At 41.7% G+C, this 19,052-nt stretch overlaps 1 protein-coding gene across 1 annotated transcript in view; it reads right to left on the reverse strand.

Moving 5' to 3' along the window:
- Positions 1–19,052, reverse strand: part of LOC138370509 (uncharacterized) — a 54,363-nt gene that overhangs the window by 23,615 nt on the left and 11,696 nt on the right. The window contains exons 4-7 of the mRNA XM_069334885.1: positions 15,665–16,541; positions 9,203–9,401; positions 8,892–9,033; positions 8,043–8,225 (exon numbers count right to left, since the gene is read on the reverse strand). Of these exons, the coding sequence (XP_069190986.1) occupies positions 8,043–8,225; positions 8,892–9,033; positions 9,203–9,401; positions 15,665–16,541 (1,401 nt within the window). The remainder of the gene's footprint in view (positions 1–8,042; positions 8,226–8,891; positions 9,034–9,202; positions 9,402–15,664; positions 16,542–19,052) is intronic.

Raw genomic sequence — 19,052 nt, forward strand, 5'->3', positions numbered from 1 at the left:
ACGAACAAACTAACATTAAACATCGAAAAGACTTACTACATCTTATTTGGAAGCAAATCATCAAATGCAATTCAGCTACAGATAGACAACATTAACATCAGTAATAAAAATGATGGCAAGTTTCTTGGCCTATTCCTAGACAAGAGACTCAACTTCAGCACCCACATTCAACACATAACTAAGAAAGTCTCTAAGACAGTTGGTATACTCTCCAAAATCAGATATTATGTTCCTAACTCTGCTCTCCTCTCACTATATTATGCACTAATCTACCCCTATCTTAATTATGGTATCTGTGCATGGGGGTCTACCACTGCAAACCACCTTAAGCCCATCATCACACAGCAAAAATCAGCTATCAGAATAATAACTAACTCTGCTTTCAGACAACACTCAGCTCCCTTGTTTAAATCTCTAAACTTGCTAAATATTAACTCCCTCCACACATTCTCTTGTGTCAACTACATTTACAAAACCCTGTTCTTAAATGCAAACCATGCTCTGAAACTCTCCCTGGACAGATGTAATAGGACCCATTATCACCACACCAGAAATAAATATCTCTTTGATATCCCCAGGGTCAAACTTAATCTGTGTAAACACTCTATGCAAATTAAGGGACCTAGTCTATGGAACTCACTCCCTAGTGAATTGAAAAACTGTAAAACTTTTGCCTTATTTAAAAGCAAAACCAAAAAGTACCTAACTTCATCTATTTAGTTTCCTACACTGAGCTTTAAATTTGCTCTGTACCTAGTGGTACCCAATCTCCTAATTTTTATGTAATATCAAACAACCTTATCATTGTGTTCATTGCTGTCTTCTTTTATGTGCTAGCCATATGCTGTATTGTGACTACCAATTTTTGTCAACTACCATTCAAGCTGTCATTGCAATCAATCTTATATTGTTTCTGCTGTATTGTGCCTACCAATTTGTTGTCAACTTCCATTTTAAGCTGTCATTGCAATCAATCATAGCTACCTATGTGCTTTAATATACTGTACCTATAATTTTCTCTCATCTTTTTTTTTTTTTTTTTCATTCCATGTAATCTGTTATCATTTTTTTGTCTATAAATTTTGCAAGTATTTACCTCCTTAAAATTTTCTTAGATTAAGGACCTGCCCGAAACGCTGCGCGTGCTAGTGGCTTTACAAGACTGTAATTACCATAATTGTATCCTCACATTCCTTATGTACATTCTTGTATATGCATAAATAAATAAATAAATAAATAAATAAATTTGATACTCTGTCTTCTAACTACCTTTACCCCTTAATAATACCAAGTCCCCCATAGAAGCACAACACAATATTATTTATAACAGGCAGTTTGGATAATATAATTGACAGAGGATTATACGAATCAGGATAATATTATTGCTAATCAAGCTAATATAACTTTGAATCAGGCTTTTTCACCCACAAGGTTATTGATCGATGGAACTGACTACCCGCCAATGCCATAACTGCCAAAATGTGCTGAATTTCAAAATATACCTGGAAAAAAATCAAGGAAAATTGGGGGGGGGAGGGAAGGGAACCTTCAACAAGCTGCCAGCTTCCCGTTTTTATCGAGGCCCTCAGGTAAATCGGGTAAAATATTATTCCAAGACAATTACTGCATAAATGATAAAGTTAGGCTAGAGTAATATAAATTTCTGGTAAATTTAGAGTGATGTAAATTTCTAGAGTAATATAAATTTAAATTTCATATTAACTTGACTGACAGTTATAAATGCCAATCTGCCTTCAATAAACTCTTCGGTGAAATATTTATAATCAAGAGTATTATTCATAAATATGCCTAAACAAAAAATATAAAATAGACATCAGTTTGCATATGAATCTGATGAGAAAATTTCTTGATTACCCTACATTTCCCTATCAATCAAATGGTCTCATCCTAAGTACGTCTCAGACTGTCTTCTTCACCAGCACCAATGCTAAATAATATTACAACAATAATGTCCATAACTTAGTTACAGAGTATATTACATTTTAAATAAATTTTCACAGAGAACAAAAACAGAAAGCACATTATTATTTACATAAATAAGAAGAAAAACATTTAAAGCTTTGATTTATCTTTGCTAAACTAAAGAGATATTTCTATACTTATAAGAAATTTTGAATTTTCCTATAGTGACAGCTTCTCTAGTTCTTGCTTGGTCATCTAACTTTCATAAAAGAACAATATAATAAAATATCTTGATCTTTACCTTTCATGGTGAAGTGTATTTCTCAAACAAAATAGAATTACCTTTGAAGAACATCCAACTGACATTGTGATAGCACACTGTTAGATTAAAGGTAATATACCTGTATGTGCCTCGTTATCCTTCAACATTCTCTTAATTACCTTCCACACTCTAAGTGTTTACCCTATTATCTGCATGTTTCATTTTGTGCCTCTTCATATTACCAAGACGACTGAATATCTTCCCACACTCTGGACACAAGTGAGGTTTGTCACCTGAATGCACTAACATGTGCTGTATTATAGTTCCACGTTCTCTAAATTTTTTGCCACACTCGGCACATTGAAAAGGTCTCTCATCCGCATGCACCCTCATGTGATTCTTCATATGTCCATGCTGACTGAATCTCTTCCCACACTCTGGACACTCATGTGGTTTGTCACCTGAATGCACTAACATGTGAGTCGTCATATTTCCACGTTGACTGAATCTCTTCCCACACTTTGGACATTCATATGGTTTGTCACCTTGAATGTATTAATATGTGACGCTTCATACTTCCACGCTCACTGAATCTCTTCCCACACTCTGGACATTCATGAGGTTTGTCACCTGAATGCACTAACATGTGCTGTATTATAGTTCCACGTTCCCTAAATTTTTTGCCACACTCGGCACATTGAAAAGGTCTCTCATCCGCATGCACCGTCATGTGATTCTTCATATGTCCACGCCGACTGAATCTCTTCCCACACTCTGGACACTCATGAGGTTTGTCACCTGAATGCACTAACATGTGAGTCTTCACATGTGAAGGACTGGTGAATACCTTCGGACACTGTGGACACTGGTGAATCTTCATCTTCTTTATGACAGTTGCAGTTTGTGTGAAGGTTTTCTCCCCCGGATGTTGGGAGAAGCGTCAAGGCTTGAGTGTTGTTTCTTAGAGTTAGACTTGATGTGAGCACTTGGCGGTAAATGGTGGTGTTTTTCTTTATGATAAGTGCAGTTTGTGTCAAGGTTTACCCTTAATGCTCGTGCTGAACATCACCGGCTGTGGCGCTGCTAAACTGGCGGCGGTTGTTTACCCTCTCATCACTTGAGCGTTCCAATGTTTTTGTCTAGTTCCACATATCATTTTTCCTACTTCTTATTTTTGTTTATAACTGATCATTTACAATTAACACTTGTATTTATATTCAAGTTTTTCAATCAAAGAATGTACTTGAAATTGTTTTTTTAAACATAAAGCCACACGATTGTACTTTTTGAAGGAAATAGCTCTCCCATAGTGGATGCACTACATGTGCAGAGTTGACCAACAGGAGTTTCATATTTACTTTATATATATATATATATATATATATATATATATATATATATATATATATATATATATATATATATTATATATATATTATATATATATATATATATATATATATATATATATATATATATATATATATATATATATATGTCGTACCTAGTAGCCAGAACTCACTTTTTGGCCTACTATGCAAGGCCCGATTTGCCTAATAAGCCAAGTTTTCATGAATTAATTGTTTTTCAACTACCTAACCTACCTAACCTAACCTAACCTAACTTTTTCGGCTACCTAACCAAACCTAACCTATAAAGATAGGTTAGGTTAGGTTAGGTAGGGTTGGTTAGGTTCGGTCATATATCTACGTTAATTTTAACTCCAATAAAAAAATTGACCTCATACATAATGAAATGGGTAGCTTTATCATTTCATAAGAAAAAAATTTGAAAAAATATATTAATTCAGAAAAACTTGGCTTATTAGGCAAATCGGGCCTTGCATAGTAGGCCAAAAAGTGAGTTCTGGCTACTAGGTACGACATATATATATATATATATTGTTGGGGGTTTCACCTCTCTATTATTCTCTACCCTTACTCTGGGGTGAGCAATAGTTATGCTCAAGGTAACTCACCGTAGCCCTGCGGGTCTTCCCTCGATCCTCACGGCGCCACTGCACGCCAGGAGAGTCTCCCAGTCAATCTTAACGGCCTCTTATTAAGAAAGAGTGAGAACACGACTCGATCACATCGACCGTCGTGTGCCCTCCCCAACAATAGGGCTCTACGGTTATTCACAAGATCGCCAACTGGTGTTTTTTTTTAGGTGGCCAGTAACACCTTCAGTGGACTGGTGTATTCAGTGGTAGCCTTGGCAAGGTCACACTCAAAGATCAGGAATCAGGCAGGTACTTGTTGTTATCACTCTATGTTTACCAGTATAATATAGCCACAAGATCAATGGAGGGAATGATAAAAACACTAAGATAGTTTTGTATTTTACTTAAAATGTATGAAAGATGTCACAACAACAAATAAATCAGCAAATCCTGACGCGGCCGGAAGTTCCCACGAATATTATGCGACCGCTAGAGGGCAACACTCTCCCCTCCTCATCAAGTGTCAAGAACAGCTGATCGCAATGGTCACTCCACGCGAAATTTGCTTGTTTGCTAGATTCACGCGCGCGGTTTTCTTTAAATTCTCCAATATTACTAGAAACTCGCACACTCTATATTGGCACAAATAAACCGAATTACTTAGTTACACTGTACTCAGGCTCAAACAGTCTTTCTACAATCAATTCTACAATGATTCACTGTAATGGTCTTACACTGTTATTTATCCAACAATATATAATGAAATATTAACACGGGAGTTTTCAGTACTTTCTCTCGTCGGCGATAACGCAATAATTCACTGTACTCAAATGATTATTCACTGAATGGACATAGACATATATATGGTATATAAATCAATCATCAATACATGGAAAATAAATAGTTTCTGGGCACATAGCCTAACCTCCAAATACTGGCATAATCTTATATATAATTTACCACTATATGTTCATATCAAAATCTATAGAAAGATATACACAACACAGTAAATTTATCACTGGTTCCTGGTGCCTGTACACACCAATAATCACATGAATATTACAAGTACTCTTGATAGTACTGTCTAGCACACTGGTGCTTTACCATGACATAGGTGAGACTTGCTCACGACATATAAAATCTTCAGGCTAGATAATATAGCCAAATAATATAGCTAACTAAAGGGGAATGGGAGGGAACTAGAACCACCTACTTCACCCTATCCTCCGATGAAAGTCGAGATGTAGCTCCTGGTCCTCGTGTCGGGAACGCCCCCACACTACACGTCGTCGTGTCCTACCAGAGCCTCTCGTCGTCCCACCGTTTAGCGCGTCGTCTCCGTGCCTCCTCACTGCAGGTCCGTCCTCCTTCTTCACTTCTTGAAGGTTGGAGTCGGTCTCCTGGCCGTCGTCTTCTCCCAGCAACGGCTGTCGCCTACGTCTCAGCTACAGTCGTTCGGTTTCCCCAAATAGTCCTCTCTTCCTCAGCTACCCAGTGGCTCTGTCAGCCACTACGCTGTCACGAACTGGTGAATTGCCACAGACGTCAACATACGTCACTGCACGGCTTCACTGCTACTGGCACAGTACCTGACTGGAGCACTTGTTGCTCAAATAACCGTCAATTCCCTCTTCTGGTTCAACACATGAACTAGGGAAGACTTCTCAGAGTACTGGCGGACTTCAGGTGACGCGTAAATCCACGGTAGTGGGAAACAGCTGTCCGACAGACAGGACCACTCGTCGCACGTCCGACCTCTATGACGTGTCGTGTCTCACTGCTGGCGCCAGCTCGGCGCGCTGGCCGGACCCCCTTCCTTCGTGACGTCACTTTTACTATGGGAGGTTTTCATTGGCTCCCGGTGCCACACTACTGTCGGTGACCAATCCGGTGCCACTGACGTCACACGGTTTTGGCGGGAGATCAGAGAAGTAAGCGCCATCTTGGCTCCCTAAAGGGCCTATATACCACAGGCCAAAATATTACTATTTCACTAATTTCTCGGCTCTCCGAGAACACTTCACTCTCTCCCATATATCAAATTGTAGCCTGCAACGTAGAGACGCTTGGGAAAAGTAGACATGACTCTTACTGCAGGCGTGGGAGAATTATAAGGGGGGGAACTCCGTCACATACCCCTCCCCTTAAAATAAGAGTCATGTCTGGTTAGTGGATGCGGGATAGGGCATCCGCTACTACGTCGTCCTTCCCCTTTATGTGCTTGACCTTGATCCTTGTCAGACTCTCAGTGCGGGTGAGACTGGTGCCGTCCGCCCTGGACCACTTACTTTTCTCCTCCGGGAGTTCTCGGTCCGTCGGTACACTCGGACCCGTCTTCCGCTGGGTTTCTCGGGTATTCGTTCCGTCCTGCTTGGCGACTCTTCCTTCCACAGTGAAGAAAGGTCTCAGGCGGTCCATGCGACACACCTGTTTCTTCCGGGGTCCATCCGGCTTCCCAATCTCGTACGACACTGGACCCAACCGTCGCAGCACTCGGTATGGTCTCTTGAACCGCGACCTGGTCACTCTACCTTTACCTGGCAGCACAACCATTACTTTGGATCCGGCTGAAAATTCCTCTGCGCAGCTCTCCTGTCGTACCACTCCGACATCTTACGTTGCGCCTTCTTCAGGAGTTTCCTAGCCAGTCCCTTCGCTCGAGTGAGACGTTCTTTGAACTTCTGGACATATTTAATCACCGTTCCCACGGTCGCTCCTGGTGTCCATCGCTCCTGGTGTCCATCGCTCCTGGTGTCCATCGAAGGCAGCACCAGCAGGTGTGGTGCTGCCTTCAGGTGTGGTGCTGCCTTCAGGTGTGGATCTGCCTTCAGGTGTGGTGCTGCCTTCAGGTGTGGTGCTGCCTTCAGATGTGGATCTGCCTTTAGGTGTGGTGCTGCCTTCAGGTGTGGGGCTGCCTTCAGGTGTGGATCTGCCTTCAGGTGTGGTGCTGTCTTTAGGTGTGGTGTTGCCTTCAGGTGTGGTGCTGCCTTCAGGTGTAGTGCTGCCTTCAGGTGTGGTGCTGCCTTCAGGTGTGGTGCTGCCTTCAGGTGTGGTGCTACCTTCAGGTGTGGTGCTGCCTTTAGGTGTGGTGCTGCCTTCATGTGTGGTGCTGCCTTCAGGTGTGGTGCTGCCTTCAGGTGTGGTGCTACCTTCAGGTGTGGTGCTGCCTTTAGGTGTGGTGCTACCTTCAGGTGTGGTGCTGCCTTCAGGTGTGGTGCTGCCTTCAGGTGTGGTGCTGCCTTCAGGTGTGGTGCTACCTTCAGGTGTGGTGCTGCCTTTAGGTGTGGTGCTACCTTCAGGTGTGGTGCTGCCTTCAGGTGTGGTGCTGCCTTCAGGTGTGGATCAGCCTTCAGGTGTGTGCTGCCTCAGGTGTGGTGCTGCCTTCAGGTGTGGTGCTGCCTTCAGGTGTGGATCAGCCTTCAGGTGTTGTTCCTCTTGGATGATCTTGTCCCTCTCTGTCTCACACCTGTAAGAATGAGTGATATGATTGATGGGAAACAAAGTGCAGGCAAGACAATGGAGGCCAGTAGTAATCAGCTTGTCAGTACACAACTTTTGCCTTTGCTTCAAAAGAGCCAGGATTCCACTATTATTTTTGGGTGATAAGTGCTTCTCTTCAATAGTGTACTTGTTAGGATCCTGTAATATATAAAATATTTAATGGGATTTAAGACATTTACAAATTTGTCTGAAAATATTAAAGAAATTAGAATATATAAACAATTAAATTTTTTTATAAAAGTTCACATGTAAAAGACACCAGTATATTAAAACCATGGAATTGTCTACCTGTCAAAGCCATAAATAGCAAGACATAAAGTATAAAATTAGTATATATAAGTCTAAAGTTCTGCTGGATAAATGTTTATGAAGAACTGAATTGTAACACACATTTAATTTAAGCTGTTAGCTTACCTTGCTTAGATCTGAAGGGAAAATTCCACATAAACTCTTTAGTATGTTCGGTTAAAATCTCTCTCTTCTTCTTGTAATATGTGAGATAATGCAGCATTTCTTGAATGGTATGTTGTTGCTCCTCTCTGGATCTCTTCTGAAGCTCCACATCTTCTACTGCCTTCTTTTTTTGAGCCAGGGACACTAATAAAAGAAGAAAATTTATTACTGTAAGTAAACTAAAACTCAATTTAATGTAATTACAGTTTAGGTTCTTGCATAATACATTTATTTATTTATTTATATATATACAGAAGGTACATTGGGATTGTGAGGATACATAGCATAGTAATTACAATCTTGTAAAGCCACTAGTACGCGGAGCGTTTCGGGCAGGTCCTTAATCTAAGAAAATTTTAAGTAGGTAAATACTTGCAATATTTATAAAAAATGATAACAGTTACAAAGCAAGAAAAAAATAAAAGATGAGAGAAAATTGTAGGTATATTAAAGCACATAGGTAGCTCAGATTGATTGCAATGACAGCTTGAATGGTAGTTTAAACAAAATTAGTAGGCACAATACAGCATATGGCTAGCACATAAAAGAAGACAGCAATGAACACAATGATAAAGTTGTTTGGGTTAAGTACATAAAGATTGGGTAATTGGGTACATTCCATACATAGTTTATTTTGCAGTATCAACCTGATAAAACCTACAGATTATGACACTGCGCTTATTTTTACAAATAGTAGTGATGATATTTGTCTTTAAAAATAACAAAGCTTATCCATTATGCATGCTAAATGTTACTTGTCTTGATAATGCCAAATTGTAACCCCTGATAAAATAAGATGTATTTACATACCATTTTTGCTATGATGAGGCAGTAAATTGTGCCATGGCAGGATACCTTCTATTGCATCCTTTTCACTGAGAGTTTCAGAGTTTTCACTATTGTAGGTTTTTATGAAGCCTTGAAGCTTTTTCCTGTCACACTCATTTTTGTGCTGGAGTGAACATCGCATTTTACTGAATGCTGCAAATAAAGTCTTTTTGGCTGAAAGTTTTAAAGTTGTTACGAAATTTTCCTTATCCTTTACCTACATATAAATTATAGACAAGAGGTAAACAGAAAATGCTTCAGAGTTAACAAAGACAAATAGTAGGCCTACCTACATGAGTGGCAATCAGATTTTTGCGATGCCTAATAGAGTCTGCAACTGCCTCGATAGAATATTTGATGTTCTTCGAGGTTGTTCCAGTGTTGAACTCCAACTCCTTACAAATCATTTGTAGGTCAGATCGCCATTCTTGAATCAATGACTTTTGAACATCAAGTTTGTCGATCTCATTGAAAACTGTTATTTCCGTCTCTCTGGCCTATTTGAAAATATAATAAATTTAATGAACAAATCACATTAACCGTGATGAGTGGTTCGAACCTCTGGGCTTGGCATTCCCAGATGCTTGCTCTAGTCGAATGTGCCACAACATGGTCAAAAGAATTGCAACCTAGGCTACTACTGCACCCACAATTCATTTTTCTTTATTATGCAGCCCCTTACCCATTCCATGGACGGTTGTGCATGCAGTTCCCCATGCACCTGGTCTATGTCCTCCAGTAGTTCTACATCTGATGGACCTTTCAATACACATAGAATTCATATTATTTTGATATATCAATACATGGAGAAAGACACTGAAATGGGGGCATGAAAGGCAGAACTACTGAATGACAGAGACCGAGTTCAATGGAGGGAATTGCGTGAAACCTGTTTGGCTTCAGTGGAAGCCTTGGGATTCTTGTGGGTGCAGTAGTATTCCAAGTTGCAATTCATTTGACCATGTCGTAGCGTAGTGGACCAGAGCATGCATCTGAGAACACTCAGTGCATGGGGTTCGAACCCTCATCACAGTTCCTGTGATATATCACGATACTGTGATTTCTCTGTGTACACATTTGATATTACTTTGAATCATGCATTTACGTTAATAAAATTAAATGCTATATACTTTACACAAATTAACCTTATTGTTATATTGCAAAAGTTCAAGCAGTTAATTCAAGGAAATGGTAGCTAATTTATAATGGAAAATATATGTAGTACATGATCTGAACCGATAACTAACCTATAAATGCATTATAATACCTTTCACATATAAATACATTGATGGATGGAAAATGACAATGTCCAATCGAACAGCATTGCTCTGCTTTCTCCTTAATTAATCTCTGCATTTTTTGAATGTGAAACCGTAAAGGACTTTAGACCTCCTGGCCTCTTGTACCACCAAGTGTGTAACTATTTTATTGACTCAGGTGTTCTGGACGACATCCTAACAATTTATCCAATATTTGCTTGTCCATTTTAAAGAATGAAGAACAATTTTATTTATATTACTTCTAAGCTGCATCACTTATGAACCCATCCCTGCCCTTGTGTGGCAGTGCACAGTAGAAAGTTGTTTTCACATATCCATACATTAAAACATTGATTGTAACCATGATATATATGTGCTTCCGCCTACAGTTTAGACCTATTGTCTTATGTATGACCCTCTGTCCTGCGTGACAGTGAATACCAGCATTATCCTCACCTTAAGAGGACTTAATTGAAATCCTCAGATTAGGCAAAATTGTAATTAATTTTGTTAATTATATTTCGACCACCTACCGACCCTGTGGGCGGCAGTGGACCCCCTACCGACCCTGTGGGCGGTAGTGGACCCCCTACCGATCCTGTGGGCGGTAGTGGACCTCCTACCGACCCTGTTGGCGGTAGTGGACCCCCTACCGACCCTGTGGGCGGCAGTGGACCCCCTACCGACCCTCTGGGCGGTAGTGGACCCCTACCGACCCTGTGGGTGGTAGTGGACCCCCTACTGAACTTGTGGGCGGTAGTGAACCCCATACCGACCTTGTGGGCGGTAGTGGACCCCCTACCGACCCTGTGGGCGGTAGTGGACTCCCTACCGACCCTGTGGGTGGTAGTGGATCCCCTACCGACCTTGTGGGCGGCAGTGGACCCCCTACCGACCGTGTGGGCGGCAGTGGACCCTATATACTAATCTTGTGGGCGATACAGGGCCATATACTCATCCTATGGGCGGCAATGGAAGCCATACACATCCAGTAGGCCTTATTGGACCCCATACCCATCCTATGGGTGGTATTGGACCCCATACCCATCCTGTGGGTGGTAGTGGACCCCATAACCATCCTGTGGGTGGTATTGGACCCCATACCCATCCTGTGGGTGGTAGTGAACCCCATACCCATCCTGTGGGTGGTATTGGACCCTATACCCATCCTGTGGGTGGTATTGGACCCCATACCCATCCTGTGGGTGGTATTGGACCCCATACCCATCCAGTGGTTGGTATTGGACCCCATACACATCCTGTGGGTGGTATTGTACACCATACCCATCCTGTGAGTGCTATTGGACCCCATACCCATCCTTTGGGTGGTATTGGACCCCATACCCATCCTGTGGGTGGTGGTGGACCCCATACCCATCCTGTGAGTGGTGGTGGACCCAATACCCATCCTGTGGGTGGTGGTGGACCCAATACCCATCCTGTGGGGTGGGTTTCGGCACCATACCCATCCTGTGGGTGGTGATGCACCCCATACCCATCCTGTGGATGATAGTGGTCACCATACCATCCTTTGGGTAGTTGTGGGCCAAAACCCATCCTGCAAGTGGTATAAACCCCTTTCCCACCTAATAAGTGGTAGAGGACCCTATACCTATCCTACAGTGATAGTAGACACCATTCTATCCTGTTTGCAGTAGTTTACCCCATACACATGCCACTGTAACATAGTTTTCTGTGGACGTTCCGACATACGTTCTTTATACATTTTTAAAGCAGAAACTAGTGTACTCATCTAATTGTGCTTGCAGGGGGTTGAGCTGTGGCTCCTTGGTCCCGCCTCTCAACTATCAATCAACTGGTGTACAGGTTCCTGAGCCCATTGGGCTCTATCATATCTACATTATAAACTGTGTATGGAGTCAGCCTCCACCACATCACTGCCTAATGCATTCCACAGTGTTTACAAGACGGTCGACGGGTGAGGACGTCGTTTCCGTTGCTCTCGTCTCGCCTGCACCCTTTGTCAGGGTAACACCTCTGCAACATATCGCATCCTACACATCTCCTCCCATGCTGGGTACTGAGATGGAGAATCGGTCAACAGGAGAACTGGCTACTCCCCACGGCAATATTTACACGGACACAAACTCAGAAGCAGGCAGCCAGTTGAGTAATTTTCAAGAAGTTCTAACCAGGGGACAGAAGAAACGGAGAAGACAGGATGTAAGCGTAGTGTTAACAGTGTACCTAACGGAAACGACAAGAGAATGAGGAACGACGCTGAGACTGATCAAACCAGAGTCGAGGAACGGACAGAACGATGTGAGGAAGGTGAGGGTCAGCGGAGGTGGAGGCTTCTCTTCCCTGCCTCATGCACACTGGCCTACCACCACAAGCTGCTGTGGACAGTCAAACTTGGAAGAGAACACCGCAAGTTCGAGCCCCTGCTGAAGGAAGGTGTGAACAGACCTTACTTAACGGTAGGTTCTTTGGAGGCAGTTGTATATCTTACCCAGCAATTAGGATATGAAGGAATTGTTATGGAAATACCGGAGGAGAACGAGAAGCTGACGAAGGTAATTATCTACAAATTCCCCCAGATTCTGGACCCCGAATTCATCCTCGACGACCAACGATTTGTGTGGGCCAAGCGTCACCTTATCAAAGGTGAAGCTAGGAATCTGGTGGTGGCTCTAGTGAGAGGTGAAGTTCCCGAGAAAGTGTTCATCACCGGGGCTGGCTACAGGCATGTAGCAAAGTATGTGGAAGAGCCCATAATATGCCTGAAATGCTGCAGATGAGGGCATAAATCCTGGAGCTGTCAACATGATCCACGATGTCGTTTCTACGGAAAGTCTCACCTCTCTAATGTGTGTAGAAACAGACTTAATCTGGGTGAGAAAATAGTTCCCAGATGCTGCAATTGTGAAGGTGTTCACAATGCCAGCTCGGCTGTGTGTAGCAAGAGGCCGAGTATGGATGTTCCCCGGCCGGTGAATGTTATAGAGCAAGCAAGAGCTCTTACCCAGACACCGGGAGCACAGCAGAGCAGTCTGCCCCAAACAGCGCCAATGAACCGGAAGAATGCGTGGATAGAGTCAATTTTACTTCGTCAGGCTCAAGCAACAAGCAGCCACGCCACCACTCAGGACTCCGGCAGTGACACTGTAACGGTGAGTGAAGTGGTTACTGGGACTCAGAGAGAGTGCCATAATGGTATTACACAGTATTACACAGAAGAGTTAGGGGAGACATGATCACCACATTCAAGATTCTCAAGGGAATCGACAGGGTTGATGAAGACAGGCTATTTAACACAAGGGGCACACCCACTAGGGGACACAGGTGGAAACTGAGTGCCCAAATAAGCCACAAAGATATTAGAAAGAACTTTTTAGTGTCAGAGTGGTTGACAAATGGAATGCATTAGGAAGTAATGTGGTGGAGGCTGACTCCATACACAGTTTCAAGTGTAGATATGATAGAGCCCAATAGGCTCAGGAACCTGTACACCTGTTGATTGATGGTTGAGAGGCGGGACCAAAGAGCCAGAGCTCAACCCTCGCAAGCACAACTAGGTGAGTACAACTAGGTGAGTACAGTATTACACAGCACACCAGGCTAAAAACAAACTCCAAAATAGCACCTGCTTATCAGTTTACAACCAAAATGTTAGATCACTTGGTAAACATTTTGACGATATAAATGCATTACTCACAGCACTAGGTACTAACTTATCGTTCATTATTTTAACAGAAACTTGGCTAAGTAAAGACTATACCCAACTCTACAACTTAGCTGGTTATAAAGCCATTCATAACTGTAGGCCTAATAAAAAAGGTGGGGGCACAGCTATATATTACCGAGATACATTTATCTGTAACAGTGTTATTAGTGACAAAGATGACTACTGTGAATAAACTTTTGCTCATTTTACAATTAAATCCCTTAAATCCTCCTTGACTATTGGAGCCATCTATAGATTTCCCAATACTAACATAGCTTCATTCTCAGATAACCTAAGGAATCTTATTATAAACAACAATCTCAACAATAACCACATCATTCTGGGAGGAGACTTCAATATTGACCTGGGTCAACAAAATTGCTCTCAAGTTGACAATTTCCGTAACAGCATGCACTCCTGTATGCTAATCCCCACAATCACCAAGCCCACCCGAGTCACTCAAACAGCTGGCACTACCTTGGATCACTTATGGACTAATATAACAGCTCCCCATACATCTGGGGTAATTTATGACAGAACAACTGACCACTATCCTACCTTAGTAGGATAGTGGTCAGTCAGTTGTCTTAGTAGGATATCCTATCCTACCTAATTTCATCTTCGTAGTTTCCTACACTGAGCTTTAAATTTGCTCTGTATCTAGTGTTACGCAATCTCCAATCCTTATGTACTTAATCCAAACCATTTTATCATTGTGTTCATTGCTGTTTTTTATGTGCTAGCCATATGCTGTATTGTGCCTATTAATTTTTATTAAACTACCATTCAAGATGTCATTGCAATCAATCTGAGCTACCTATGTACTTTAATATGCCTACAATTTTCTCTCATCTTTTATTTTTTTCTTGCTATGTAACTTTTATCATTTTCATAAATTTTGCAGGTAAATATCTACTTAAAATTTTCTTAGATTAAGGACCTGCCTGAAACGCTGCGCGTACTAGTGGCTTACAAGAATGTAATTACTATACTATGTATCCTTACAATCCCAATGTACCTGTGAGCCTCTTGTTGATCACTTGTGACACAAAGATTATTGATGTGTGTATTTCGGTGGGTGATTAGATATGTATGTGTATGTATATATGTATACGTATATATATATATATATGTGTACATGTATGTATGAGAGTGTATACATGTATATAACAATAATAATCTTGTAACTAGCGTCAAAAATTGTTATTTGTTTAGCTAAACGAACTAGAGGGTTTGATCCAGCAGCTGCTGGCCCAGCTGGTGGTGTTCCAGCTGAGCATGCCCCTGGGGGCCAAGCACAGCTGCTGACGTGCCGACTGTTGTGGTCCCAGCCGATGAGCCAGCAGCTGCAGGCTCAGCTGACGGTCTTACAGCTGAGCATGCCTTGTAATTAATCATTGTGATTATTGTTAATTAATTGTTTGCAGCTGAAGGTCCAGCCCGTATAATAGTAGTGTCAAATAATTATTAGTAGCTAATAATAGCAGCTGAAGGCTCAGCTGGTGGTGTTGCAGCCGAGCATGCGCAGTCACTCTCGTTATTTTTATGTACGATTTCTGTTCTTTACATTTGTCATTCTTTATATTCCTTTCTAATTTATGCATTATATATTGTTTGTTTGTTTCTCGGGCCAGACCCTGCTGCTGAGGTGCCGGCTCACGTAGTCCATGCAGATGATCCAGCAGCTGAGGGCCCAGCTGGTAGCGTTACGGCCACTGGGCGAGGCCCAGCTGTTGGGCCAGCTGGTGGTGTGCCAGATGTGCTTGACACCTTTGGGGCCTAGCCTAGCTCCGGATGTCCCGGCTGACGAGTTTTCAGCCAATGACCCAGCAGCTGAGGCTCCGTGTTCACACGAATATTCTTTATCTAATGAATGTGTTTTGAGATGTTGCTGCATATTGCTTTTTTGACTGAAGGTTTTGCCACATTCTGGACATGGAAAATTGCCACCCTGGTGAACTAACTCATGTTTTTCTAAATATTTCCTACTAGTAAAGAGTTTGCCACAGTAGCAACATGGCAAACTATCATTACTGTGCACTTCCATCAGATGATGTCTCAGATCAATCTGTTTGAACATAGTGCCACAGATGACACAAGGAATGTCCTCACGATCCTCATGCCACTTTATGTGTTGCACATAGGTTGTGCGTTTATTAAATGTCTTACCACACATGTTGCACTGGAAGTCTCCAAACATGAGCAACTCCTTTTGGTTGTGCGTTCCATGCTGCTCAGCTAATCGTAAATGCTTCTCTAGTTTTTCTCGCCACGAAAATCCCTCCCCACATGACTCACAAAGGTACAGGTTATTCAATTTTTCATATATTTTGCATTTCCCAGTACTTTCTAATTTTGAAATGTGGAAATCAAAATTGGGTTTGTGGTAGAAGTGAACTTGGCAATAATGACAAACATACTTTATCTTATTCTTGTGATTGTTATAATATTCTCTTCGCTTTTCAAGCTCTTCTTTCGAAAGAATTGGGCGTGGAAGAATCTGGATACCAGAATTTCCGTTAGATGTGTTCGCCAAGTCGTGGGCACCATTTTCTCCTGCCTGAAGTCCTTTTCGTTCATTTCCCGGTTCATTCTTGACAACCATTCCATCTTTTAGGATGATCTGTGGTTCAAAGATGTTTCCATCTTCATCAATCGTGTCAGGACGCTGCATGCCAGGCCCATCTGCAAATAATATTGTCATTTTAAATATGCCTCACAATTACACAATGTTAAAATTTAAATAAAACTATACTTCAAGTATGTAAGAATAAAAATGTAAATAATGAGAAATAAAATATTAAAGGAACTAACAGGAGTTCACTCAAATGTTGAGGAACTGACAGCAGAACACTTAATTTCTCACAAAATTAAATAAAAAGAATACTTGAAAAATATTCTAACAGGGACCCTTAAGTGGCTCCTAATCAAGAACATTAGTGCTTGACATTTGTACTAGCAAACCTTTGCCAACACACCAGGCCTCTTAAAAGCTAGCCTACTGGGAGCCAGGACCAGAATCTGGCTCACTTAATGAGGCAAGGAAAGGAGGGGATGAAAGTTTCACCACAAAACTAGGGAAAACCCACCAGAAAGCACAGTTGCAATGAAACAAGAGATTCCTTAAAGGAAAATAGTTTTTCTAGAGAAGATTCTACATTTTGAGAGCTTTAAGATGATCCAAAAAGTTTAGGTACTTCACTCTTTGCATTCTGTTTGACAAAATTTAATATACATTGCCCTACTTTACCTGTTATTCCTATTGTCCTCAGTTTGTAGGCTATTACTCCATGGTTACATTTATCAAATGCTTTTACAAAGTCCATGTATACCACATCTACACTTTGTTTTACTTCTATTGTATCAGTGATTTTGTCAAAGTGGTCAAGAAGCTGCAAAAGGCATGATCTTCCTGCTTTAAATCCTTGCTGACCTGGGTTGTGGAGGTCATTGGTCTCTAAAAAAAACTGGAGACCTGACTCCTGATCATTCTCAAAAACATTTATGATATGGAACATTAGTGCGAATGGTCTATAATATTTAGCCAATGTTTTGCTCTCTCTCTTGTGTAGGGGAGCTATATCTGCTAATTTAAGCACTTCAGGTATATTCCAAGTTTCCAAGGTGTTTCTCCACAATACACTGAATGCTTGTGCTACTGTAACTGCAAAAGGCATGATATTTCTGCTCTAAATCCATGTTGACCTAGGTTGTGATGATCAATGTTCTCGATAAAACTGGAGATCTGACTCCTAATGATTCTCTCAAAAACTTTTATGTGTGACGTTAGTGCAACTGGTCTATAATTATTTGCCAATGCCTTGCTCCCTTCCCTGAGTAGGGCTGCTACATTTGCTGATTTAAGTGCTTCTGGTATCTACCACGTATCCAAGCTTTTTTTCCATATTATACTGAGTGTTCGTGCTATTGGTACTTTACATTTGTTTATAAATAATGAATTCCATGAGTCTGGACACAGGGCTGAGAGCATGGCCATGTTGTCAATTTCTGTTTCAAAAAGTGCAATGTTCGTGTTTATATAAGTTATATTGTCAGAGGGGTTTGGGTATCCTTCATAAAGAATCTGTCTGGATTTTCCACTTTCATGTTGTTTATTGGAATAGAAGTACTCCAAGAATCCATTCCAAGTAGAGTATACTCAATGTATAACCATTCCCAGGTTATTCACAATGCTCACACAGGTCACAGTTACAGGGCTCCTTGTAGCACTTCACGCCAACCATCTTGCTGTTCGGATTTTTCTCCAAAAGCCAACTTGGTTGTTCTCCTTGTTCACTGCCCCATTCTCTCCTCTCCTCTCCTCAGAGGTGGGAATATCGCAGGCGGTAGTGGCAGCAGGTGTGTCTACTCTGCCACTTCAGCTGCAGTCGGTAGCTCCGGTTCCAGCTTCGGGTCATTCCAGTGCCTGTCTTTCTCAGACTCCTGGTCAAGATAGAAGTTATGGGGGTGTCAGACCAATATTCAAGTTACAGTACTGTCAAAATTTTTCTTCATGTTTGTGGATGGAACTAGCTTCACCAACATCTTCCATCAATGCTTTCCACTTGCCAACCAACCCTTACAAGGTACCCTTACAAGAATTTCCTTACATCTCTATGACTTAATTATGCATCCAGCTTCCACAGCTGTCCCTTTGCCATACTCACTTTTAATTTAAATAGGCTGCCTTTGTCTACCTTGTTTATTTCTCTCAGTATTTTGAATGTACCTACCTTGTGTTAGTTCTGGGAATCAATATCCCCACAGCATAGTCTCTGACCAGGTCTCCTGATCGGTGGTCTGGTCAACCAGGCTGTTAGACGCTGCTGCTCGCAGTCTGACATATGAATCACAGCCACGTTGATCAGGTATCCTATGGAGGTGTTCACCAAGTTCTCTTTTGAACACTGTAAAGGGCTGGCTAGTTATGGCCCTTATGTATAGAGTGAGTTCTGTAACGTAGTGGGCCCTATGGCAGTGATCGCCTGTGTTGTTTACCGAGGGGTGCATAATTAACTTTAGACAGCCGCTTGTTTTGCTGCACCTATGTTTTCTGGTGTGCTTTTCTAAGTTTTGTCATTGATCTATGATGCCTGCTGTCCACCTTGACTCTTAAAGAAAGTTAGATTATTCTCCCGGCTCTATATAGGCTATGGAAAGGTCTCAGAGGTCTAGTTTGTTGAGTTAAAGGCTTGG

The sequence above is a fragment of the Procambarus clarkii genome, chromosome 32, assembly GCF_040958095.1.
Source record: "Procambarus clarkii isolate CNS0578487 chromosome 32, FALCON_Pclarkii_2.0, whole genome shotgun sequence".
Classification (NCBI taxonomy): Eukaryota; Metazoa; Arthropoda; class Malacostraca; order Decapoda; family Cambaridae; genus Procambarus; species Procambarus clarkii.